At 39.2% G+C, this 24,117-nt stretch overlaps 1 protein-coding gene across 1 annotated transcript in view; it reads right to left on the bottom strand.

The window, feature by feature from the left end:
- Window positions 1–1,958: 1,958 nt before the first annotated feature.
- The window catches only part of fat2 (FAT atypical cadherin 2), a 52,628-nt gene continuing 30,469 nt past the window's right edge, over window positions 1,959–24,117 (bottom strand). Inside the window, exons 17-24 of the mRNA XM_079839074.1 lie at window positions 23,964–24,107; window positions 21,022–21,219; window positions 18,677–19,478; window positions 16,843–16,997; window positions 9,881–10,322; window positions 8,387–8,546; window positions 6,220–6,728; window positions 1,959–3,971 (exon numbers count right to left, since the gene is read on the bottom strand). Of these exons, the coding sequence (XP_079695200.1) occupies window positions 3,499–3,971; window positions 6,220–6,728; window positions 8,387–8,546; window positions 9,881–10,322; window positions 16,843–16,997; window positions 18,677–19,478; window positions 21,022–21,219; window positions 23,964–24,107 (2,883 nt within the window). The 3' untranslated portion in view covers window positions 1,959–3,498. The remainder of the gene's footprint in view (window positions 3,972–6,219; window positions 6,729–8,386; window positions 8,547–9,880; window positions 10,323–16,842; window positions 16,998–18,676; window positions 19,479–21,021; window positions 21,220–23,963; window positions 24,108–24,117) is intronic.

Here is a 24,117-nt window from a genome sequence, read left to right on the forward strand (position 1 = left end):
TCTCTACCATCTACCCCGGCCAACTTGTGGCAGAAATGATGGTCCATCAGGAATAGAGGGTGAAGACTCCCGGGCATGAGGTGTCATCGTCGGGCCGCCGATTCATTTGGAGGGGGTGGATTGTAGCCTTTGAATTTGGGGCGCTCTCTTTTCCCCCTCTTCTCCCTCTTTCTCCGCCTCTCGCTCACTTTCACTCTTTCCCGTATTGCTACGTCACCTAATATGGGTGGGAGAGGTTGGCAATTAAGCGCAGGCAGGTGTATAGGCACCTGGGGTCCTCATGCCGGTAGCCATTCATTGTAGCTAGCTACTGACGCGTTGGAGTGCAGCAGTGTTCCTGGGTGCTGTTTGTCATGCAAGGTATGTCCAAACTGGCTGTTGTTGAATGACTATAATGGTTATTTGGGTTCAGTGCACTAAGGGAAGTTTTAATGTTTTCGTGATGGGCTAAGGTGTTACCGAGTGATTGCCAACGGCGCTACTGTTTTGTGTGGGTGCATGCGTTTCCAAAACACGTTTGGAAAGCCTAGAGTGACAAGCGTATAGAGAAGGTACCCTTTTATTTTATCTGTTTTAACGTATCTCTGTTGGTCTATGACGTTAATGGTAATGAGGCTCCGTTGTTATGTTTGCCAGCGTCCAGTGACCCTGGTGAGTGCGTGAAGCACGGAACACTGTCTACTCACCCAATCGCTAGCTTGCAAAAAGGTATGTTATGGTTTTAATTATAATGTGTTTGGTAAAAAGCAAAACGGTAACAAAGTTATGTGCTTTATGGTCGCTGCTGAAAGAAGTAATGATAGAGGGTTTTTCTCGCAGTAAATCTACTGGTTCACGTTTGATTAGGATCTTACAGTATGTAATTTCTGGGTCTTGTGTTTGCCGTGTGTGCGCATGCATTTAGTAGCGATATGTAAATAGACTGAATGATTATGACTCTTAGGTGAATAGAGTACTCAACTGGGTCTCTTGTTTCTTTTTTTCATTGTTTGTTTGTTTTTATAGAGGCTACAGCAATCAGATTGTCGGCTGCTGTTCTCTTGAATGTGTTTGAATGTGTTTGAATGTGTGTATATACAGGTGCTGCTTCATAGACATTTTTCCGTTTGGTTTATTGAGTTATTGTATTTTTTTTCTTTTCTTTTCTTTTACCACTAGTCGGTGGGCTGTAAGATATGCGTGTTAGTGAACTGATGGTGGCCACCGGCTAGTGGTTTCTTCTTTTTGTTTATCTCCCTCCCCCTTCCCTATTAATAGCCTATTGTGGATTGGGCCCATAGAATCAATTAGCCTACCGGGCTCTAGTCTGGTTTCCTTAGAGTGTTTCACCCATTTGAACCCGATGTGTGCAGTGTACTGCTGTGACGTGTGCATCTTTTGTAATAGCTTAACAAGCAATGTTGTTGTGGTGGGTAAGCTAAGTTTGTAGTTTGTTGTGGTTGTTCTACTCTAAAGTGGTGTGCTTTAGCTCACGTGTGGTATCGAAACCTGGGCCTGTTTAAGCTTACATTCTGGTGGCTCACTCTACTCTGGCTTATCCCTGTTAAATGATGAATTTGTGTGTTATTTATTGACTATCTAAAGCGACTCATTATTTTAACTAAGATAAAATAAACATTGTATCTTTTTACTTTGCTAAACTAAGCCTGTGTGTGGTTCTTTAAGAAAAGAGTCCCCTTGCTCTTACCAGTCTTGTCCAAGGGGTGGCGTAGTCAGTACTTTCATCGCCCACTAGGGGGCAACACATGAAACATTTTATCCAGGATTCTGTTATTTAATAGAAAGTTGAAAATAACTAGAATAGAAATCTTTTGTAACATAATAACCGTCTTTACTGGCACTTTTGATCAATTTAATGCATTCTTGCTGATTAAAATAAATCTTTTAAAAGACAAATATTCTGACAACACTGTTTAGTTTTTGAATCAATGATGTAATTAATCCAAATACAACACATTCTGTATAATAAACATAACTTTATTTAATATAGTTCATAGTATTTTTTACAGAGATGGGAAATGGCAAAGACAACACAGATTCTCTCACAGAGGAACTTATTTTAAACATGAGTTTCATCCCACATTGAATAAAAAAAATAATAAAAACAAATACATTCGCACATACCACACCCACTGCACAGACATCCGGCAGATCATAGTAACAAATACTTGCAACAGCAGCCATTAATATGTACATCAACACTGTACTATGCCATTTGAAACACTACAGACTAAATGCTACAGTGACGTATCAGTCAAGGGGGAAGGAAGCAGTTTCATTGAGCACATGCGATACAATTTGATGACACATGCACTAGTTTGCTAAATTAATCTCCAAAGCCTGTCACATTCAGGTCACTTTTGCATCCAATAAGATGTGCTATGGTGGAAATACTTATTCATAACTTATCCCAAAAAAAGTACTCTAAAGATGACATCACTGTTATGGATACAAATAAAAGACAGAAGCGATTTAGAATATAAAATGCATCACACACACAAGACATTCAATCAGTCCAATTTCTTTCATACTTTGGCAGTATTTTGATCTTTTCAGTGATTAGTAAGCATTATGACAGTATGTCAAGAAGCATAACTGAGCCCTAAAAAGGCTGCAAAGGGATTTCCTATGGCCTGAGTTTGACTGAAACTTCTAAAACTGCATAAAATCCTCAGCATGAGAAGCTAAAGCCAGCGCATAGTTCACATTTAAAATTACTATTCACCAAACACAGCAATTCATACGCATCTTAACAGAACAGCCAACTGGTACTTGCAAATTTCCCAACAACCAATGACACATCAACTTGCAGGGACCTATATTTGATATTTCATGAACATCTGTTTACTATTTCACATTGTATACTCCAGCAGGGAACCAGCCTCTGCTTCAGTCGAATGTACAAATCAATGTAACCACTATACTGCTGTTTTGTTGTAGTGAAATGTGATTCCATATAGCCTACATCCCTACAAATGTTTACTCCATATGGCACACTTGAAAATGATTCAAATTTCATAGCACACTGGTTTTGGGCTCAAAGAACACCACACCTCAGCTATGTTTGCAGAAGTAATCATCCGTCCCACAGCTGGATTCCAATCTGATAATGACATGCAACACTACAATCAGTCATTTAGCGAATGTGCTAATAATAATATATAGTTTTCCCAACCAAACCGGACGGGGCGCGATTGAACTCGCAATGACAAAAAAGGGTGCATTATCTCTAGACTCAATTGGCGTCATTTATAACCACACTGTAGACTTTCTAAGGTCATGCAATAATTCTACAGATTTGTAAAGGGCAAAACAATAAGAAAATATGCATTTAACACAGATGTATTTGTTTTCCCTGAAAGTGACTATTAATACTGATAGTGCTTCTGTGGCTTTTAGCCATTGAGCTTCATATACTATATGCACAAGACAACCTTCCCCTCTGTAACCCCACTCATACGGGACCTTTGATCCACTGCAGACTTCTCTTTTTGTTGCCTAGAACATGACCTCCTCACAGCTGCCATAGTCACTCTCCACCATGTCTGAGCCAGCATAACTGCGAGCTGTCCTTCTAGTAGATCCAGGCCGAGTGGATCCTCCGCTGTCCGCATAGGAAGGCTGTGCCACGCTCAAACGCACACTGAGCCTCTTATAGCTGCTGGAGACGTTGTCCATGCTGCGAGTGTGCTGGTTAGGGTAGTAGCTTATGGCCGTGTACTCGTTAGGGCACTGAGAGCTGGGCAGCGGCAGTCCGTCCGGCCCCAAGAAGTCATCTAAGTTCTGATTGCTGTAACAAGGGGGTAATGGAGCACGGCGGTCGGCGCGGTCCAGCGGGAAAGGGAAGCCTCCGAAACGAGAGTTCCTGCGTGACTCTGTGCCAGTAGTTGAGTAGGTGCTTTCCACAATGTCAAACTGTGGGAACTCTCGAACCGAGGGTCGGCCATAGTAGTCTGGATCAGCTGGATACACTGTGAATGATAATTATTATAAGCTGTTTATTTCTTTTTTTAGCTATGGGTTGCACAGATTAGTTGATTAGTTCTGCAACTAGATGATGGGTCTATGTCGACTGGTCGGACCACATGACTTTTGCAAGTTGCACTTGTTCTATATGTGTTAGATAAACATTCTGTCAGAAACTTTTTCATAAATGGCCCAGTTTGAAAGTTTGGGGTAGGTACGTTTTTTGTTGTTGTATGTTTTTGAAAGAAGCTCACCAGGACTGCATTAATTAGAGTAAAACAGTAATATTGTGAAACATGATTACAATTAAAAAATATAGCTGCAAGCAGCAATTATCGGGGCCAAGCACAACAGAAGCAAACAAGGAAGCTAGAAGCAGACCAACTGCAAAAATGAGTAAAGACATTTGGATACAATTTAAACAAAAAGGTTGAAAACCCACATAAATACATTGAGCCAATTTCAGGTTTTATTTAATTATAGCGTCACCAAGTGGTGCAGTCCCAAAACTTTTTTGGTGAGTGCCTCCATATATAAACGTGTCAAATTTGGTTAAAATATCTCATTTCATTTAGGAGTTATATACATTTGTATTTATGAGCATTGAAAAAAAGTTGTTTTTTTGGCGGGAAAATTGGCACTACCGAAAATGACATAATAGGGTTCAATTAAAACGGCTTGAGCCACAGAATCAGAACCAATTTCATGTTTTGTTAAATTAAAGCACCACCAAGTGGTGCAGTCCCACCACTTTTGTGTCCTCAGAGTGCCTCCATACATAAGCGTTTGATTGCATTTTTTGTCACTTACTATCAAAATTTTGACATTTGGCTCAACACTATTAGTCAACCTGCTAGTATTCCGATTTTCCTACGGTGGTTTCGTCTCGATCGGGCTAACAGTTTCAAAAATATTTGCGAAGTTGTTTAAGCGCTAAATCGCAATGTAGCACTAACCATAAGGTGAAACCTTGCATGTTTGGTATCGTTGGACTCGGCAGGGATTCGGGAGTCTAATGCATAACAAATTCTGTTAAAATGAATCAACCAAATCCAAAGTTATAAGCATGTGAATATTTAATTTTACGCTGGCTCGAAACTACTCAGGCTCCTTCAGGGCATTGTGCCGATGACTCATACCAAGTTTTGTAGCGATACGCTAATGTGTTTGTGAAATACAGCATTTTGCTACAATTTTATTAATGTTGAAAACAGTTGTGTTGTTCATTATTTTTGTTCATTTAACTGTGTTCTTGCTAAAGGATCGATTTCTTAAAAAAAAAATAAAAAAATTGACAAAAATAAAAAAATAAAAAAATCAGTAATTTTAAATTAATTTAGGCATCACAACATTATAATGTACAGAATGAGATTTACTAATGATTATGTAAGCAATTTACATTCAAGTTAAATGAATAAATTGCTAAATTATCCATGTTTTGAAAGATTCATTTTAAGTGAGATTTTGATGATGGCAATGCTAAACGTACAAATAGGGTAAATAGGCATGTACAATTAAACACATCAAATATGTGCCAATATTTATCCAATATTTACCAACACTGATAAATTAAGAAATCTCCACTATCAGCCGATAACCAGTATGGTACCAATATATTGTGCTTTCCTAATGGCAAGAGCAAAAAATTCCTCTCACTGCTGTGTGTCATTCATTTTACTGTATGAAACCAAATACCCAATATATCCAAATATATATTGCACAAATAAAGTGTCAGCCAGAGTCTTTCACAATACGTGTGGGATGCGTTCACAGTCAGTTTTTCGCACTGTTTATAACAGTTATGACAGTTCACGGTGATAAATTTACACACTGTCCGTCAACACAGTGGATGTGGCAGAGACACAGTGTACAGTATACACTGTATGAGTCAGCTATAAAAAAAATTGTAGTTGTGCAAGACCTACTTTTAACATGTACTTTAATTTTCAACTGTTTTTGAAATGCTTGAATGTTAAGGATGCAGAACTGTCCTTGAGATTTTAGTATGTCACAATTTTTAATGAGCTATTTACAGTTTTTAAGCCATAGCTTTCAAGGAGAGCAACACACGGAGAAAGCGCTCAGAAGGATATAATTGAATATGACCCGCACATGCTTTTTCATTGACCTGCACAAGCACACGCAGGAATTTGTCCTCCACCTCTCTCATCTTTCATGATGTGACTAAATTCCAAATTAAGTGAAGAGCCTGTAGAAGCTGGAAAAAAGAATCAATAAAACTCGAGTTCTCACCTTCGTAGTCATGCTCCCAATTGTTTTTCATAATTGAGTCGTTATCAGAGCTGGTGGAGGGTGGAGGAGGTAGATTGGGGGCCACGCTGCAAATCACAGGACCCTGAGGCCTCTGTGACCGAGGTCCCACCTGAGGGCCGAGCTCCCGCTGTTCACGAGGTTTGAGCGAGCGGAACGGACTGTTGTCCACATCACCTACAGAGCCAATCAGCGTGCTGATCTCCATGGGAGAGCTGATCTCAGTTTCTTTCATCATGCTTTTGGGTAAACTTGGGAAGTAACCGTTGGAATCTTGCACACAGCCGGACTTGTGCTTCTTTTTGCTGATGTAGCGTTTTCGTAAACACACAAAGGCCACCACGAGGAGGACAAGCCCCAATATGCCTGCGCAAATCTCTGCGATTTCCACATAAGCAAAGGAGGTGGTGCGCTCACAGTGGATGGAGTTCTCCGCCAGTGAACAGGTGAAGCCATCCAGACATGGATTTGGAGTGCACGCAATCTGACATCTGCAAATAGAAGGAACAATTGACTGAATGTAGGAGTGTGTGTGGGAGGCACTGATCAAAATACACTCAAACTCAGATACCACAGCTGAATCGCCATTCAATGGAAATGGTATACGCCATCCTGTATGTCATTTATGGATTATCTTTCTCATTCTAAACGTCCAGTGTTCCAGATCAATTTATTTTACATTTCTTTTTAAATGTTATCAAACCATCCTCTGGGTGTTTTTGCACAATTCGTTTTTTCTTGAGAAATAAAATAGAAAATGTCAGCTCCACACCTCTGCAGAAGAGAAGCGTATTATCTATCTCCTAAAACCTATAAAGATCTATCTCCTATCACATTTGTTATTATATAATGCTTCTGTTAATACCAGTGTTGGGGAAAGTTACTCCCTAAAAAAGTAACTAATTGCATAATTTTGTTACTTTTTGGCTTTTTAATAACAACAACAACAAAAAGGTGTATTTTTGCAAATGTAAAGGCCCTTTCACACCAAAAGTGAAATGAAGTTTGGGCCGAAACTTTACTTTATAAAGTTTTAAATATGGATATTTTTCTGACACAAACGCATCGATTCGCTTCAGAAGGCCTTTATTAACCTCCATGTGGAACAGTTATTTGACAGACAGAAGCATTTTTTTAAAACAGAGCAACAAATACTGCTATTATAAAGCTTGGATTAGCCAGGACTTTTGTAATATAACTCCGATTTTATTCGTCTGAAAGAAGAATGTCATATACACCTCGGATGACTTGAGGGTGAGTAAATCATGGGCTAATTTTCATTTTTGGGTGAACTATCCCTTTAAGACATGTCAAAAAATTTTAAAAAATTTACTTTGAAAATGTATTTTTGGATGACATTTTACACTACAGTGTTCATATAACACACATTACATGTTAAAATAATTGCAACAAATCTCTCATTAACAATGTGTTCGCTGTTCTAGGGGAAAAATGCATAATAAATAAGATTAAATTGATAAATAAAACATAAATTAAAAAAAGGTTAGATGAACATAAAATATTTCTCACTACTTACTATAATTTAAACATGACTAATTATGCAGTATACATAGTAAATGTGCTGTTCTGGCTTTTGTCTTGCAACATGAATAATAATTTTTACATAATAATCATATATTACAATTATACCAGATATGTATCATGTGCAATACTGGACAGTGAATATAGCATAACGTTTTTTTCTATTGCATTTTGCGATTTGACATAAGCACCTAACATTATTTCATAACTAAACAGTGTTTGTAAAGTTTCCCGTCTTGGGTTATACATAAACTGCGATGCTAGTAACCAACATGGTGTTATGCTTTGATGCACACAGAGACAGACACACGGAAAGACATTTATTGATTGAAATTCTCACTCCATGACTAATTTGCTCAAGCTTTGGAGTTATATATGAATGAGGACAATCAATAATGTTTTAATTTGTAAACTCAAAGACGAGTTACGGCTGAATGCCAAATGCACATATCACACATAACCTCTGTGGGCACAGGTTCATGAAAGAGATGAAGACAAAGAATACACAAGTATTCATTTTCATGCAGATTAGTTAGACTTCTTAATGACTTCACCAAGGACATAATATGCACGTGTGATTTCAAGAGCTCCGCTGTGTGAGTCTCACCTGTTTCCAGCAATTTGTGTGGAGCAGTTGCAGATGTACCCATGATTATTTGGCATACACAATCCATCAGCACATGGCTGGGATGCACAAGGATTGTCCGGCAGCTTGCCGGTCTCACAGCGGGAGCCAGAGTATAGCACTGGACAGCTACAGCGAAACCCTGGAGGACAGACATAAAAAAAAAAAATGCATCTTATACTTCAGACAGAGTAATGACAATATGAAGACATTTCCATAGGGTCTTCTCTGCTTGTGTAGACTGGCACTGGGGTATTGAGAGTTCTTTTGGATGCAGATACAATGGAGATCATCTCCCTAGCTTTATTTCCATATCTGTGTAGTGTTGCTTAGATACTCCAAAGACATTCAAGCATTTTGGTTTGTTGTCCCTTACTAATTTGTTAAGGGACCTCTTTTAAAATTCAAGAATGAATTCCCTACTTCACTATTTTATTACATGAAACAGAGATGAAAACAAAAAAAATGTGAAACATGTTAAGGACATTTGCATCACTTTAACACACTTTCACTTACCATCCAACCTGACCAGGTTGTATTTAGAATAATTAGAGTCCATTAAAGGGATAGTTCACCCAAAAATGAAAATTAGCCCATGATTTACTCACCCTCAAGTCATCCGAGGGGTATATGACATTCTTCTTTCAGACGAATAAAATCTGAATTGTATTAAAAATGTTCTGGCTAATCCAAGCATTATAATAGCAGTAATAGTTGCACTGTTTTTGAAGTCCATGCATCTGTCCGTCAAATAACGTGCTCCACGCGGCTCTGGGGTGTTAATAAAGGCCTTCTGAAGCGAATCGATGCGTTTGTGTAAGAAAAATATCCATATTTTTAAAAAAAATCTTTTTTTTCTATGGCTCTGCATCAGCCGCCCCCGCGCCATCACTTCCGATGAATAAGGTCAAAATACATGCAATATACCGGCGCGATCATAGATATATACATAGAATCCTCATTAGTGCCTATTGTTCACTGTTAATTCATGTTTATTCATAATGCATTAATGTTAATTTATACAACTTGAAATGTTAAAAATGTATTATTTTTGTAGAAATTAACATTAACCTAGATTAAGAATGATATTAAAAAGTAATGTTCATCATTAGTTCATCATACCGAATGCATTAACTAATGTTAAGGATTTAAACTTTATTTTAAAGTGTTACCAATTAATTCCTTTTTATCGTCGCAAACCTTTTCCATTTTTATTATTTCTATACTGCTATTGTGGCACTAAAATGCATTTCATTTTATTCTAGTGATCATGGCATCAGTAATTCATTATAAAATGATGTAGCATTAAAATCATCCATACATCAAAATTCATGGTGTAGACAAGCAAGTTATTGTGCATAATGGCATACAGATTTGGTGACCCAATTTGCTAATCTTATTCTATAAATCGGTAGGTGAAACAATGTGGACAAAGTGTGCAAATATTCCCCCCTAAGAGTAACATTGCTTTCCTACCTTGACTGGAGTCTTCGACACAAGTGCCTCCGTTCTCACAAGGATTATTGGCACAGATCTTCATATCAGGGCAGCACTGGTAGATCCCAAAGAGTCTGCCAGTCTGCGGGCCAGTTCCTGTCACACCCTCCTGTCCTCTCACTGCTTCTCCATTGAAATGTAAGCTGTCCAAACAGCCCGTGAAGCCCAGTCGCTCTGCATCTGTGCTGGGATTAGAGCTGGCCAGCACCAGGGCCCCACCGGACTGAGTGAGCTTGCAGGGTTGTGGCAGAACGACAGACTTGGAATGGCTGGCATCAATGGTGAGTCTAAGAGTTGTGCCATTGACCTCCAGAGAGACATGATGCCAGCGGCCATCAGCCACAGGGTGGTTGGCCACCTGTATACTGGCAGGAGGCATGTTGCCACATCTATATCTAAGCCACAGCTCCTTGTCCACCAGCTAGAAACACAAACGAAGAGTCAAAAGAGTCAATGACAAAAAACATGTTCATGATAAAGAACAGAAGAAAAAAAATCTAAAGCATTAGAAGAAAAGAGCAACAAAGTCAAAAGTAAAGTCTGTGTTTGTAGAGTGTTTTTCGGCTACACTTTATTTCCATAAATCACTTTAGACATTCGAATAATACTAACTATAAATAACTTAACAACTACTAGTCAGAGTATTAGTAGACTGTCTGCTTAATATCTGCTAACACATTATTTTGATGCTCCCCAAAAGACGTTCTACTGACTATAAGTAAATTTGCATATTTGCAAGTACATCAACCTTGTCTGGCTATCACCAGACCAAGCTCAATTTAAGATTGAACATTGGTCTGGGGAGTCTTCTATGTATTTTCTACTGCACAAGAGGCGTGATAAACGAGCATAAATTAAATTACTCTCTACGCAATAGGATAGTCCTTCAACCAATCAGACCACAAGAGGCGCGATAAACGAGCATCATTCAAATGACTCTGTATGCAATTGGATAGTCCTTCAACCAATCAGACCACAAGAGGCGTGATCAACGGGCAATGACCCATCACTTTTCTATCCGTTAAACCCGCCAATAACGCGCCAGGTGGATAAGCCAGTCTGTGACTGGTTCCCGCAAAAGTGTAACAGAAGCAGTAGAAATGAATGTACATGTTTCCAGACTGAGTTGCAGGGCGAAATCAAATCGCAGGCAGATCAGGCTGGGTTTACATCCACTAGTCTAATTATGGAAGCTTGTTTCCGCCACAGAATAAAAAAATAAAAAGGTAATTGCCTTTTTTTCTCACAAAATTTTTTTTTACTTTTTTTCTCACAATTACAATTATTTTTCTCAGAATTACGTGATATAAAGTCGCAATTCTGAGAAAAAAAAGTAATTATTTTTTCCCCTCAGAATTGTACTTTATAACTCACTTCTGAGAGAAGAAGTCAGAATTGGGAGTTATATAGTCAGAGTTGGGAGTTACAAAGTCAAAATTGCGAGTTTATATCTCGCCATTCTGACTTTATATTTCACAATTCTGGCTTTATATCTCACAATTATGACTTTATATCTCACAACTGCGACTTTAAAACACGCAATTGCGTTTTATATCTCACAAAAAAAGTCAGAATTGCTAGTCAGATGTAAACTCCCAATTTTGAGATAAAAAGCAATTATCTTTCAAATGTTTCACGCTGTGGTGGAAAAAAGCTTCCATCACTAATACTCTAATGAGAGTTAGTTGGCATATGTAGTTGCAAAATGATTTATAGTTACTAGAATGTCTTAAGAGGACCAACAAAATAAAGTGTAACACACTTTTCTTCTAAAGCTTAAAGTTTGAAGCTTTTCACATATGCATGAGTCACTGTGTACATGAATTGCATTTTGAATAGTTCTTTTTATTAAAGAAAAATTTGTGTCACGTCATTGACCCCCCAAAAAACGTTCAGTCTGGCATGAAAGAAAATATTTTAACACCAAAAAAGTATACAATTCACACTTGTTAGCTTCAGCCTGATGTCTGCGGCTTGAATGAAGTTACATATTTACGGACTGTGCTCAGGTTGCTGAAGAGCCAGCAAGGCTCTTGCTGAGATTACGTAGCTTGTGTTTTTGCTCAGTTGGAAGCATTTGCTCTCTGCCCTAGCTCTGTGGGAGATAAGAAGCCCTTTGAGAGTTGAAGGTAGTTGTGAAAGACAGAGCTTGCGGGAGAACACAGTTTGTTCTTGTTTAACCGCACCAACAACTTTGTGATGCAAAGCCACAGTCCAATCAGGAGCATACGAATGCACACTGACATTATGCCTCCTCAGCATTCCACCCACAAATAATAGATCACTCACATATGCATGTATTAGTTTCCTGTTCTGTGCATTAAAAAAACATAGCTTGTGTGTGCACTTCACATTTGAAAGTATTACACTGAGGCTGAGAGTATGCATTATTAAGCAACATCTCCTTCATGCCAGCCTCTTAATTGCTGCGGCAGAATCTTCAGAGGGTTTTGCGATGTGAGAAGTGAGCACAGAGCCTTTTGCTCTGATCTGATACCAGTCAGCCCATGGGTTTTGCTCATTTACTTTCCTTGAATGGAGCTGCTGTTTGATTTTGCTGTACTGGGCTGCGCTGAGTGTGCAGTGGTGGTGGTGAGATGAGCATAAAAAAGGAAGAGGTACTTTTCCCAGGAGAACTCATCGAGGGTGAATGTTCGATCTAAGTTTTGCTTCCTTGAGGGCAATGCTGAGTTTGACAGGTAAGAAGGTTGTTATCCACCAGAGTCCTCATCAAAACAACATTGCACATAATCTTGCTGTGCTTGAAAATTGGATGCAAACCATCAGCTAACTAAACATTTATGGTCAAGCAAGCTATGGAAAGTAAAAGGAAGTGATATTCCCTCCCAACCTATTTATCTTGAGAGAATATTCTGAAATAAAAATGTTGGCTGATGTAGTTAAACGAACTATTATTTTATCACAATATATATTACACAATTCTCAGAAATATTTGATCCTGATTGGTCAGTCGTGACATTCTGCGGTCAAATAAAAAAGAATTTAACCTCAAACCAATATTACATTTCCATTCATTTATTTTATTTGGCAAGCAGCTGAGTAATAATGTACAGTGTACCGGTCATTTTCGCAAAATAAACCCTATGGATAATATAAACATTCTGATCATCCTGTAGTCATGCTGCCTGAATGTATATTATCCCTCACTTAATCAATTGATGGATAAAAACTGTTTTAAAATGTATCGGCTTTATTGTCCACTATAGTTAAAAATAGTATGATTTTAACAGGAACAGGGCTGATAACCACTGGATTATACCACTGTATTAGATTGGAAATTATAATTGATACTTTTAGTAGTGAATGACTGAATTGCTTTTGTATGAAAGTGTATAGTTTGGGAGTCGATAATATTTTTTTTAAAAGTTTCCCATTTGAATATACTTTGCAATATAATTTATTCCTGTGATGGCAAAGCTGTATTTTCAGCATCATTACTCCTGTCTTCAGTGTCACATGATCCTTCAAAAATAATTCTAATATGATGATTTGCTGCGCAAGAAACATTTATTATTATTATCAATGTTGAAAACAGTTGTGCTCCTTCATATTGTTGTGCAAACCATGAAAAACCTGAAAAATTTCTGAATTAAAGTATTAATTTAGTAGCCAAAACGTCGAGGCATGGACTCCACTAGACCCCTGAAGGTGTCCTGTGGTATCAGTCAAGTGAAGTGAAGTCAACTTTATTTATATAGTGCTTTTAACAATGTAGATTGTTTCAAAGCAGCTTTACAGTGTTAAACAGGAAAATAATGCAGCATAATTTTATTCAGCCGTATAGCCATTCTGGAGAAAACACTGATGTCATCAGTTCATTTCAATTATCATACAGTGACAGTGTGGGCTTTAGATCAATAATTAAATCAGTAATTTAGTTTATATGGTTAATTTAGTTTATTAATTAGATTTATTTCGATGTTTAGTTGAAAAATGTGAAATGTGAAATGTGAAAAAACATAGTTGGACCAGGTCCAACATCAGGCACCAAGCTGATAGCAGCAGATATTTCATGTTCTGTAGGTTGCAAGGTGTGACCGTCATGGATCGAACTTGTTGGTCCGGCACATCCCACCGATGCTTAATTGGATTTAGATTTGGGGAATTTGAAGGCCTGGTAGACACCTTGAACTCTTCATCGTGTTCCTCAAACAATTCTTGAACAACGTGTGGTGTGGCAGGGTGCATTATCCTGCCGAAAGAGTCCACCAGGGAACACCATTGTCATGAAGAGGTGGACCTGGTCTGCAACAATGTTTAGTTAATAATAATAATAATTTGTTAGATTTATATAGCGCTTTTCTGGGTACTCAAAGCACTTTACATATAGAAGGGGGGAATCTCCTCAATCCCCACCAATGTGCAGCCTCCACCTGGATAATGTGACGGCAGCCATATTGCACCAGAACGTCCACCACACACCAGCTGATTAGTGAAGAGGAGACAGAGTGATGATGATAATCAGTATATGGGGATGATTAGGAGGCCATGATGGACAGAGGCCACTGGGCAAATATGGCCAGGATGCCGGGGTTACACCCCTACTCTTTGTCCGAAGGATTTTTAATGACCACAGAGAGACAGGACCTCGGTTTAACATCTCATCCGAAGGATAGTGCTTGTTACAGTACAGTGTCCCCATCACTATACTGGGGCGTTAGGACCCACAGACCACTGGGTGAGCATCCCCTGCTGGCCTCACTAACACCTCTTCCAGTAGCAACCTAGTTTTCCCAGGAGGTCTCCAATCCAGGTACTGACCAGGCTCTATCCTGCTTAGCTTTAGTGGGAAACCAGTCTTGGGCTACAGGGTGATAAAAGGTAGGTGGCACGTGTCAAATTTATGTCCACATGAATGGCCAGACCCAGGGTTTCCCAGCAGATCCTTTTCCAGAGGCTTGCCGTCATCCCATTATGCAAGAAATCATGACTCATCAGACCAGACGACCTTCTTCCACTACTCCAAGGTCCAGTATCGACGCTTGCATGCTCATGCGGTGGGCAGGGGTCATCCCTCTGATTGGTACGCAACAGAGTGTGATGCACTGTGTCACATTTATCCCATAACCATCATTAAAAAAATGTGTGTGACTTGTGCCACAGTAGACCTTCTGTTGACTCGGATCAGATGGGATAGCCTTCAATAGAATGCCCTTGTGCATCGATGAGCCTTGGGCGCCCAACACTCTGTCACTGGTTTGTCCCGGACCACTGTTGGTAAATTCTCCCCACTGCTGACCAGGAACTACTCACAAGCCTTGCCATTTCAGAGATACTCTGACCCAGTCGCCTTGCCATAACAATTTGGCCCTTGTCAAAGTCGCTCAGATCTTTATTCCTTCCCATTGCTCCTGCATCCAACACGTTGATTATCAGAACTGATTGATTGCTTACCATCTAATCTTCACAGACCTTATTATGTGGTCTTGATAGGAGATGATCAGTGACATTCGCTTTACCTTTGTCTGGTCATAATGTTTTAGCTCATCAGTGTATATATTTATAAATAAATTAAAATTTCTCTTGACTATATCTACCATCTTGGATAAAATGCTGCATTAGAATTTGGCCAACATTACAGATCTTAGAAGCATCATTTTGTTCTCTACTCTTTGGAAGAGTCATGGCATGGCATCGGTGTGCCTTTCAATGCTGTCTAGGTAGGTTTCGTAACAGACCTCCTGATCTGAGTCCAGTTAGAAGAAAAACCTAATTATTGCGATCAATGCCCCCATGCTCGGACTCCTCACTGCATTAAAGGGTATCAGTTCCACCGCATCTTTCCCCCAACAGATCTTGTTTTTCTTAATAATGTTAGATCAGAGCTGTCAGTATTTATAAATGCTACAGCTGCTTAACTGACAAGTCACCTTTTCTTCCCTTTCTCTTGTCGAGGGGGCTTTGCTCAAGTAGGCTAAATTTCCATTTGAAAGTAATTACTTAAAATGTAAGAAAGCTGAAAATGTAACTTAGTAGGAGATGATTTGAATTTTGCAAGTTTCCAAGTTTTCCAAAGCTGTCGCTCCTCTCAAATTAAATGATTGAAAAGACGTGAAGTGATAGGAATTTGCTGATGTGCACCAGAATGTTAATTCTCCAGAGAGACACATAAATTATGTCATGCATGGCTATGCAGCATGTGAAGATGTATGCCCTAAAGATTTCTTGGATGACCACATTTAACAATTCCTTTTGAAGCCCCTCTGCAACAATGAAATGGTCCAGCTTGCAAAGTTTCAAAACCCAGAGGTAAAGCTTTGAAAAAAGGATAAGTGCAATTTTTGATGTTGCAAGACACTTAAATATTAAATTATGGCGCATGAATCCTCGGGGAGAGATGTAATGATTTAGAAGCAAGGTCGCTGTTTTAAGTCTTTCCGCATTCTTTATATTACTCACAATATATAGAACATGAATGCACTTTTCAGGTTTTCTTTTTTCTGTAGCTGAAGTTTCAAAGCTGCATTTAAATAAACAAATACTCAAAGTGCCCTCACTGTGCTTCTGAGTTAAAGGGGGAGAGCAGTCAGCCATGAATTCATCATAACACTCATTTCAGAAACACTGGCTGATTTATCACTGATATGCTCAAAGGGTGGGATGAAATCCACATTACAAGTCTTTACTTCCTTTATGGAATGCACTCTTGAATATTAACACATTTAATGCGCAGTTAGTCGTTCATGAGAACAAACAAGCTTCTATAGCTTCATTGCAAACATTTGGATGTTGTTTGTCATGGGTTGGAGTGAAATTTCCTGTGATCGTTCAAATGTTATCTGGATGGCTTGTTTTTTTGTTTTTTTTATACCTGGCTTTAACATACACCAACTCACTCAAAGTAAGATTTTTGTGCAAGAATGTGGCAGACAAAATAATAAGTTAAAGATCCTTTTGTCAGAGTATTTGAAAAATGTTACCTCTAGCGTTCCCCAGTCAGAGGCATTGGTGGACATCACTGTGCCTTTTGCAGCAGATGTCTTGAGTCGAAGAGACAGATGGAAGTCCTCTTTGCCCTCTTCTATTTGATAGACGTATTTCAGATAACCCTTGCCGTCAAACCTCACAGCCGATTCTGCAATGAAGAAGGCATAAATAGTAAGTACATTTGGCAAAATGTGCTGCAGCTGTCCACTTCCTGTTGAAACTAATAACTGGCATTGAGTTAAGCAGTATCTCACCAAATAAATGAATGTAATCTTTTTTTACTTCTACTTTAAAAGAATATTTCACCAAAATAAAAAAAAAACCTGAAAATTCTGTACTGTTTAAAAACACTACCATTCAAAATATGGGTTAATGTTTTTTAAAAAGATATATACTTCAGCAAGGATGCATTAAGTTGATCAAAAATGATTGTTAGTAAAATATTACAAAATATTTATAATTCAAATTAAGCTGTTCCTTTGAACTTTTGATTCATAAAAGTGTAATGGTTTATAAAAGTAATAAGCAGTGCAACTGTTTTCAACATTAATAATAAGAAGAAATGTTTCTTGAGCAGCAAATCAACATATTAGAATTATTTCATCATGTGACACTGAAGCTTTGACATCACAGGAATAAATTACATTTTAAAATATATCAAAATAGAACATAGTTATTTGAAATTGTAATATAATTTCATGTTTTACTATATTTTTGATCAAATAAATGCAGCCTTGTTCAGCATAAGAGACTTCTTGAGAAATATTCAGAAATCTTACTGACACCAAACCTTTGAAAGGCAGTATACATGCAACACAAAACAATGAAAGCACATAGTGACCGGGAGCTCTCAAGATCTAAAAAATAAAAGAAAGTATTAATGTAAATACAATGTGCTTGCTCCTAGTGTTTGTGTAATGAATAGACTGAATTTACAATCATTATTCACTGAATATTCCCCTCTGGCATAGCTCTCAAATCCTATTGACGTTCTCATACATTTAAATATAATGCCCCACACTTGACGTTAATTATGGCGTTTCATGTCGCACAATGAGTATGTGCAAATTTGTCATATAGCTTCAGACACCTTGGAGTATAATGAATGATAATAAAGTCATATAGACCTCCTTCTCAAGATTTTTAAATCCAAGGCACCCCATTGTCCACAAAAATATTCAAATGCCCCATGACTTTTATAGTCGTTCATGATTTCCTTGATAAGGAATAATTGGATAAAATGTATATACATTATAAAATGACCCATGACATTTAAAGATGTTATTAATTTACATGACTTTTAGGACTAGAAATCAAAATAAGACTTCATTATATACTCAGGTTTTCCAAGACAGGTTTTTCAAAAGCAAAAACAGTTGTTGAGGGGGCGAATTATAAGAAATATCTTGATTTTAATTGGTTTAACTTATTTAAGAGCTTGTTTGTCTTATTTTAAATCATTTTAAGACATCTTGAGGTTTCCTTGTAGGCCCTGGCCCTCTGATTGAGAACAACTTATATAGACTATTGCTTTTTGTCCTTATTGGAGCTTGAAAGCCCCTGGTCACAATATGTTTTTGTTGTATGAAAAGGTGCAGCTTGAAATAGCCACAAAACATTTCCTTTAGTTTTCTCTGGACAATGAAAATTCTATGATTTTGGAATGACATGAAGGCAGGGGCATTTAATTTAGGGTGAACTGTCCCTTTAAGGCTAACCCAGAGCAGTCAAAATAAAGGAACAACTAAGTGAGAAACTAGATAATATTCAAGGCCTTTGGGTTTATCCTCAGTGGACACCAGAATAAGACGATGGTAGTCTGCCTACCATTGCAGGAGCACATGCTCTCCCAGCTGTGCTGGGGGGTGATGAAGTTTGCCCGTGCTGTGGCGTAGTTACTCATTCTCCCCTGCCTCATCACTACTGCGTTCCTGCAACCCCGAGGTGGGCAACCAGCACCCACACAACCATCATGCATCAGTCTCAAGACATTCAAACCCAGTGAATCTTCCACAGTCGAAGGGACCCCAGTCAGGCGCTGAGCAGACACGGGCTGAACGGAGCCATCCTGAGCTCGACGGACCAGCAGCACCTCCATGTTGACAGAGTTTGGCTGCTGTTGCAAACTGGCGATGTGAAGCTCTTGTCTGGGTATGTTTAGCTCCAAGCCCAGGCTGCGCTGGAGGCCTCTCCAGTGGTCGGACACAAACTCTTCTGCCGAAAGTCCAGCCAACTGCAACGTGAAGCCCTGATCCAGATCATGTTGAGCGGCAGCCCAAATGTGGACCTTCACTTCAGCCCAGATGCTAAATTTCCCATCGGACACACTCACGTTCAATTGGTACAGGCCTGGCTCCAGGTCTTTTTCCACCACGATCTTTCCATCCACTGTGTCCACAGAGAACAGGCCTCGGTCCGGGGCATCAGAGACCAGTTTGTATGAAAGGATGTCTTGGGGATCTTGGTCCGTAGCGTGCAGCTTGCCGATGACACGTTTCGAGAACGTCCCCCCAGCGGTGGTGATGAAAACCTCTAGTGGAGTCACAGTGGGTGGATATCGACTCTGCTCTGTGACGTTGATCTTCACCACGCATATAGAGGACAGTGGAGGGTGGCCGCTGTCAGTGACCTGTGGAGATGATATTTATAAGAAGTGTGAAAAAAACATTGCTACGTGTGAACAATACACTGACCTTTGAGGAGTCGCTTTAAATAATTTAAGATGGTGTGGTAAAATCACTGGCCCACAGATAACAATCCAGTTTACAACCATAGGTCGGCTTGTACTGCACCATACAAGTCATATTCCAATTGAAGGGATGGTTCACCGAAAAATGAAAGATTCTGTCATCATTTATTCGCTTTTATGTTGTTACAAGCCCCTTTGTTACTTTAGTTTTTGTTTTAGGTTTTGAAAAATGTTCATGCTACTCCTTTCTGTATAATAACAGTGAATTTGGAACAGGGTTGTGCACCATTTAGAATTTGATTAAAATTTGTTTTTCAACTTCCAAGACAATTTTTACATTTGAATTGAGGTAGCAAAAAAGAATTTGGGATTCCAATTCAAATTAGAATTATAGGCAACACCTTATTTTACAGTGCCCTTGTAACACAAGTTACATGTAGTTACTATTAATTACATTCATAAAACCCTAAACCACACCCATATCCTAACCATATAGTGTTACAAACTGAGACTTGGGTTAAAGATCCAAATGCAGCTTTATTTGGACAATCCAGCATTGTAATCCATGTAACGAGCAAAGGGTTGCACCGGGCAAACAATCCAAATAAGCATAAGGGCAGAAAACGCAGGCCAAAAGGCAGACAGAGAATCAAAAAACCAAGACACAGGAATACAGTATTACGCTCAGAAATGCAGTGTAACAACATACAAGACTTCACAAAGTAAGAGTGAATACACAGGGCTTAAATAGATGAGATAATAATAACACACAGGTGGAAGTAATTCCTAGTTCTACGTCAGAATGGTGGCTCACCATTGGCCAGCTCCTGCGTCAGCATCACACGCATGCGTCGTGGTGCTCACGTGAACATCGTTAGCCAATAGTGAGCCGGCGTAAAGCTCGGAAGCGCTGTGCTGTATTTACTACATCAACAGCATAGGGGAATAACACAGACAAGAAGAAATTGTTGAATAAAGTTGTTTTTTGCGAAAAAAGTATTCTCGTTGCTCCATAAAATGAAGGTTGAACCGCTGGAGTCACATGGACTATTATAACGATGTCTTTACTACCTTTCTGGGCCTTGAAAGTTGCAATGACCTTGCTGCCTATGGAGAGGTCAGAGAGCTCTCAGATTTTATAAAAAATATATTCATTTGTGTTCCTAAGATAAACAAAATCTTATGGGTTTGGAACGACATGAGTGTGAGTAATTAATGACAGAATTTTCATTTTTGGGTGAACCATCCCTTTAAGGTGGGTCACATTTATTGTTGCTCTCGCTCATTTTAATTTCGGTCACTTGAATTCACCATGCTGATCAACAGAAAACTGCTTGATTTGACCAAACTGTTACAACATAAGGATGAGTAAATTATGACAGTCTTTCATTTTTGGTTGAACCATCCCTTTAAACTTATAATGAGCATGTGTTGTAAACATGTGTTGTACTCGTAACTGAAGTTAATGAATGAAATCTTTCACCTGGATTTTTAGCAGATGCTGAGGCTTGCTTCTCCTCCTCAGTGGGGAGGATACGGAGAGCAGTCCTCCTTGGTCAATGTAAAAACTCCTGTCCTCATTTCCCGAGACAATATGGAAGGAGAAGGGAGGGCCGTTCTGAGGCGTATCTCTGTCTGTTACCAGCAGCTGCAGAATTCCACTGCCCACAGCCTCCCCTTCCTGTATCCAGAAAAACACCATTAATCAAGCCGCACATGCTCGGGAAAATACCATCTGACTTTTAGGAAAGTTGTGGCTGTCCTTTCTTGAAGGTAAATGAACACAAAACATAAATACATTCTTTATTTTGATCATGATGATTCTCGCTCTGAAGTTCGTATTTTATTGCTGTGCCTTGGTGACCAGAGGCAAATCATCAGAATTGTTGGAAAAGAATAACCATGTTCAATCTGCCCTGATGTTTGTATGTTTCTTGCTTCAAAATCAATAGCGTTTTTCTAAAGGACTCATTTTTAATGCCAACAAATCGAAGCTCGTAGACACAACCCAATTCTGTCGAAATGAAAACAAAGCAAGAACAGATGTTGATTTTTATCACTCTGTCTACATTTGTCAACCAAGTGCTACCGATTGGACTGACGTGTGCTCATCGGATCCTTTCAAGCTGGCACAACTGGAACAGGTAATTGAAACAGAATGCTCGGCTGGCAGAGCTGAGCCTAATTGTAACTGACCACCTACATGGTGCCAAATAGCTGCTGCACTCTAAAGACACAGGCACCTTAGGTGGGGTAAATGGGGTGTGAAAATTTTTTCCAAGTCAGCAGAGTTGGCCCTATAATTAGAAGCAATGGATCCGGCTGAATCTGAAGGGGTAAACAGACGGTCCGAATGCTGGTGCTGGAAAAAAATGCTATATTATGCATGGCTGATTGGCTCTTTAGCCTGAACTCTTCCCTTCCCCTGTGCCAATGAGCAGAGATTAGATGACAACTGTGTCCGAAACTTGAAAACAAAGCAGTATATGGAGGCATCTGGTTGGTTTTGGCACTTTTGATGTCCCATAACACTATGGGCCCTATCATACACCCGGATTGACGAAAGTGTTTTTGCTAGTTTCAGCATGATGCAGTTATCATTTTAATGTCCAGTGATGTTGTTTAAATAGCAAATGCACTCGTGCCCATCTGTTCGCCCATGAGCGTGCTGGTCTGAAGACCAGGTGTGTTCAGGCGCATTGTTGGCGCGTTGCGCATTGTGGCAACTGAAAACGACTGCGCAATTGACCAAAAAAAACCTGGTCTAAAGTCAATGATGCAGTATTTTTTGTTATTTCAAGGGTACGTTAGTAATATGCACCTATAGGCACGCTAATTACACACACAGGGATGCGCAGCAGCACACAAACCTTTTTACAAACACATCCTCGCTGAAGAAATGTTCAGTCTTTCTGCTCGCAAATTCCGGCATGTAAATAGTAGTGCGTTAATAGTAGTGCGTTATCTAATTTAATTTTAGATATGTTTAAGGTCTACATGATCTGTCATACTAAGGAGGACTTCTATTTTGATGGGTATTATAGTCTACGGGTAGTGAAAGAGAGAGCTTGCACGCAGTTAATCGGAGTTGTTTTGCAGATACAAAACCGCCATGGTGCCAGCGCAACTGGCTTATAAAGGGAATGGGAGATGAGACTGCACGTTACCTTTGGGCCGACCATTTTTTCCATCGTTAAACTAGCAGAAGTGGATTCGGACTAAGTGCACTTGCGCCATGAGCTCAGATTGTTAAAATAGGGCCAATTGACCTATCGGTAAGCCCCTCCCCTCGAACGCAGATGAGCCAATAGCAGTTGAGTATCAGTTGCGCTGGGACCGGAACTCGGACATCTTTAGGTGTCAGCACCATAGAGAAACATTGGAAAATCCGAAGCTCTCATCGGTTTGATGGTGTTTATGCTACAAAAATGCTAAAATGACGTGCCTGAGGTACTGTAACACCGATTCCAGGGATCCTGAGAGGATTTTTTGTTTGTTGTTTGTCATACTCTCGTTAATTTACGATTAAAGTCCCTGCTAACATACAAACCAAAATAACTAACTGTTCTCACGTCATGTAACACTGTAGGTCAAAAACACAAAGGTCTACATTTCAGTGCCTCTCCATATTAAACTAGTGATATGTAAATTAATTTAATTTTAGATATGTTTAAGGTCTACATTATCTGTCATACTAAGGAGGACTCCTATTTTGATGGGTATTATAGTCTACGGGTAGTGAAAGGAAGAGCTCGCACGCAGTTTATCTGAATTGTTTTGCAGATACAAAGTTTACCGGTTATTAACTGCACCCTCGAAAAGGCATACGGTCTGTGTATATGTTTGTTTACTGTTAGTTGTATGAGTGTTTCTGTGTAATTTGCTGTGTATGTTAATGGTAATGCAACAGAGAGAGATAGTTTGTGAATGAGACGTTAATGCGCACTTCTTATGCTTTGTTTGTTCAGCTCTTACGATGATTTGGAGTGAAAAAAGACATAATAAACTTGATAATCAATCAGTAAAGTTTGGCCATCATTCAGACGGGGTATACGCTACATTCTGTATCCAAAAACATCTTGGGATAAGGTTTTCACACTGAGAGCTGTCATTGTAAGATATAGCAACTCCGTTTGTTTGTCCGAGTTAGCAACAGTAACTAAGGGGGGCGGGGCTTACCGATAGGTCAATTGTATGACTGAGTGGTTGGTTGAAGAGTCTGATGGAGAGGTATAATTCTTTCGCAAAATAAGCATTGCATTCATTCAATATTTGCTTGGTTATCTCTGAAGCGCATTTGACGTTTGACGTGATATCACAATGTCTTGAAAGACTTTAAAATCGTCTGTCTGAAGAAAGTTAACTCATTAACTAGCTGGGCAGGGAGGCAAAAAGATAATTTTTGGACAACGTGTGTGTTTTTACCTGAAGTACGAGGTTGTGATTGATCTGCGAGAAAATCGGTGGGTTGTCGTTGACGTCATATACGGTCACTGTCACCTGGGCGGCAGAGGATAAAGGGGGATCGCCTTCATCGGCAGCTTGCACAGTTAATGAGTAGTGCGTTATCTGAAAGGCG

Source organism: Gobio gobio (assembly GCF_949357685.1).
Source record: "Gobio gobio genome assembly, chromosome: 16".
NCBI classification, from domain to species: domain Eukaryota; kingdom Metazoa; phylum Chordata; class Actinopteri; order Cypriniformes; family Gobionidae; genus Gobio; species Gobio gobio.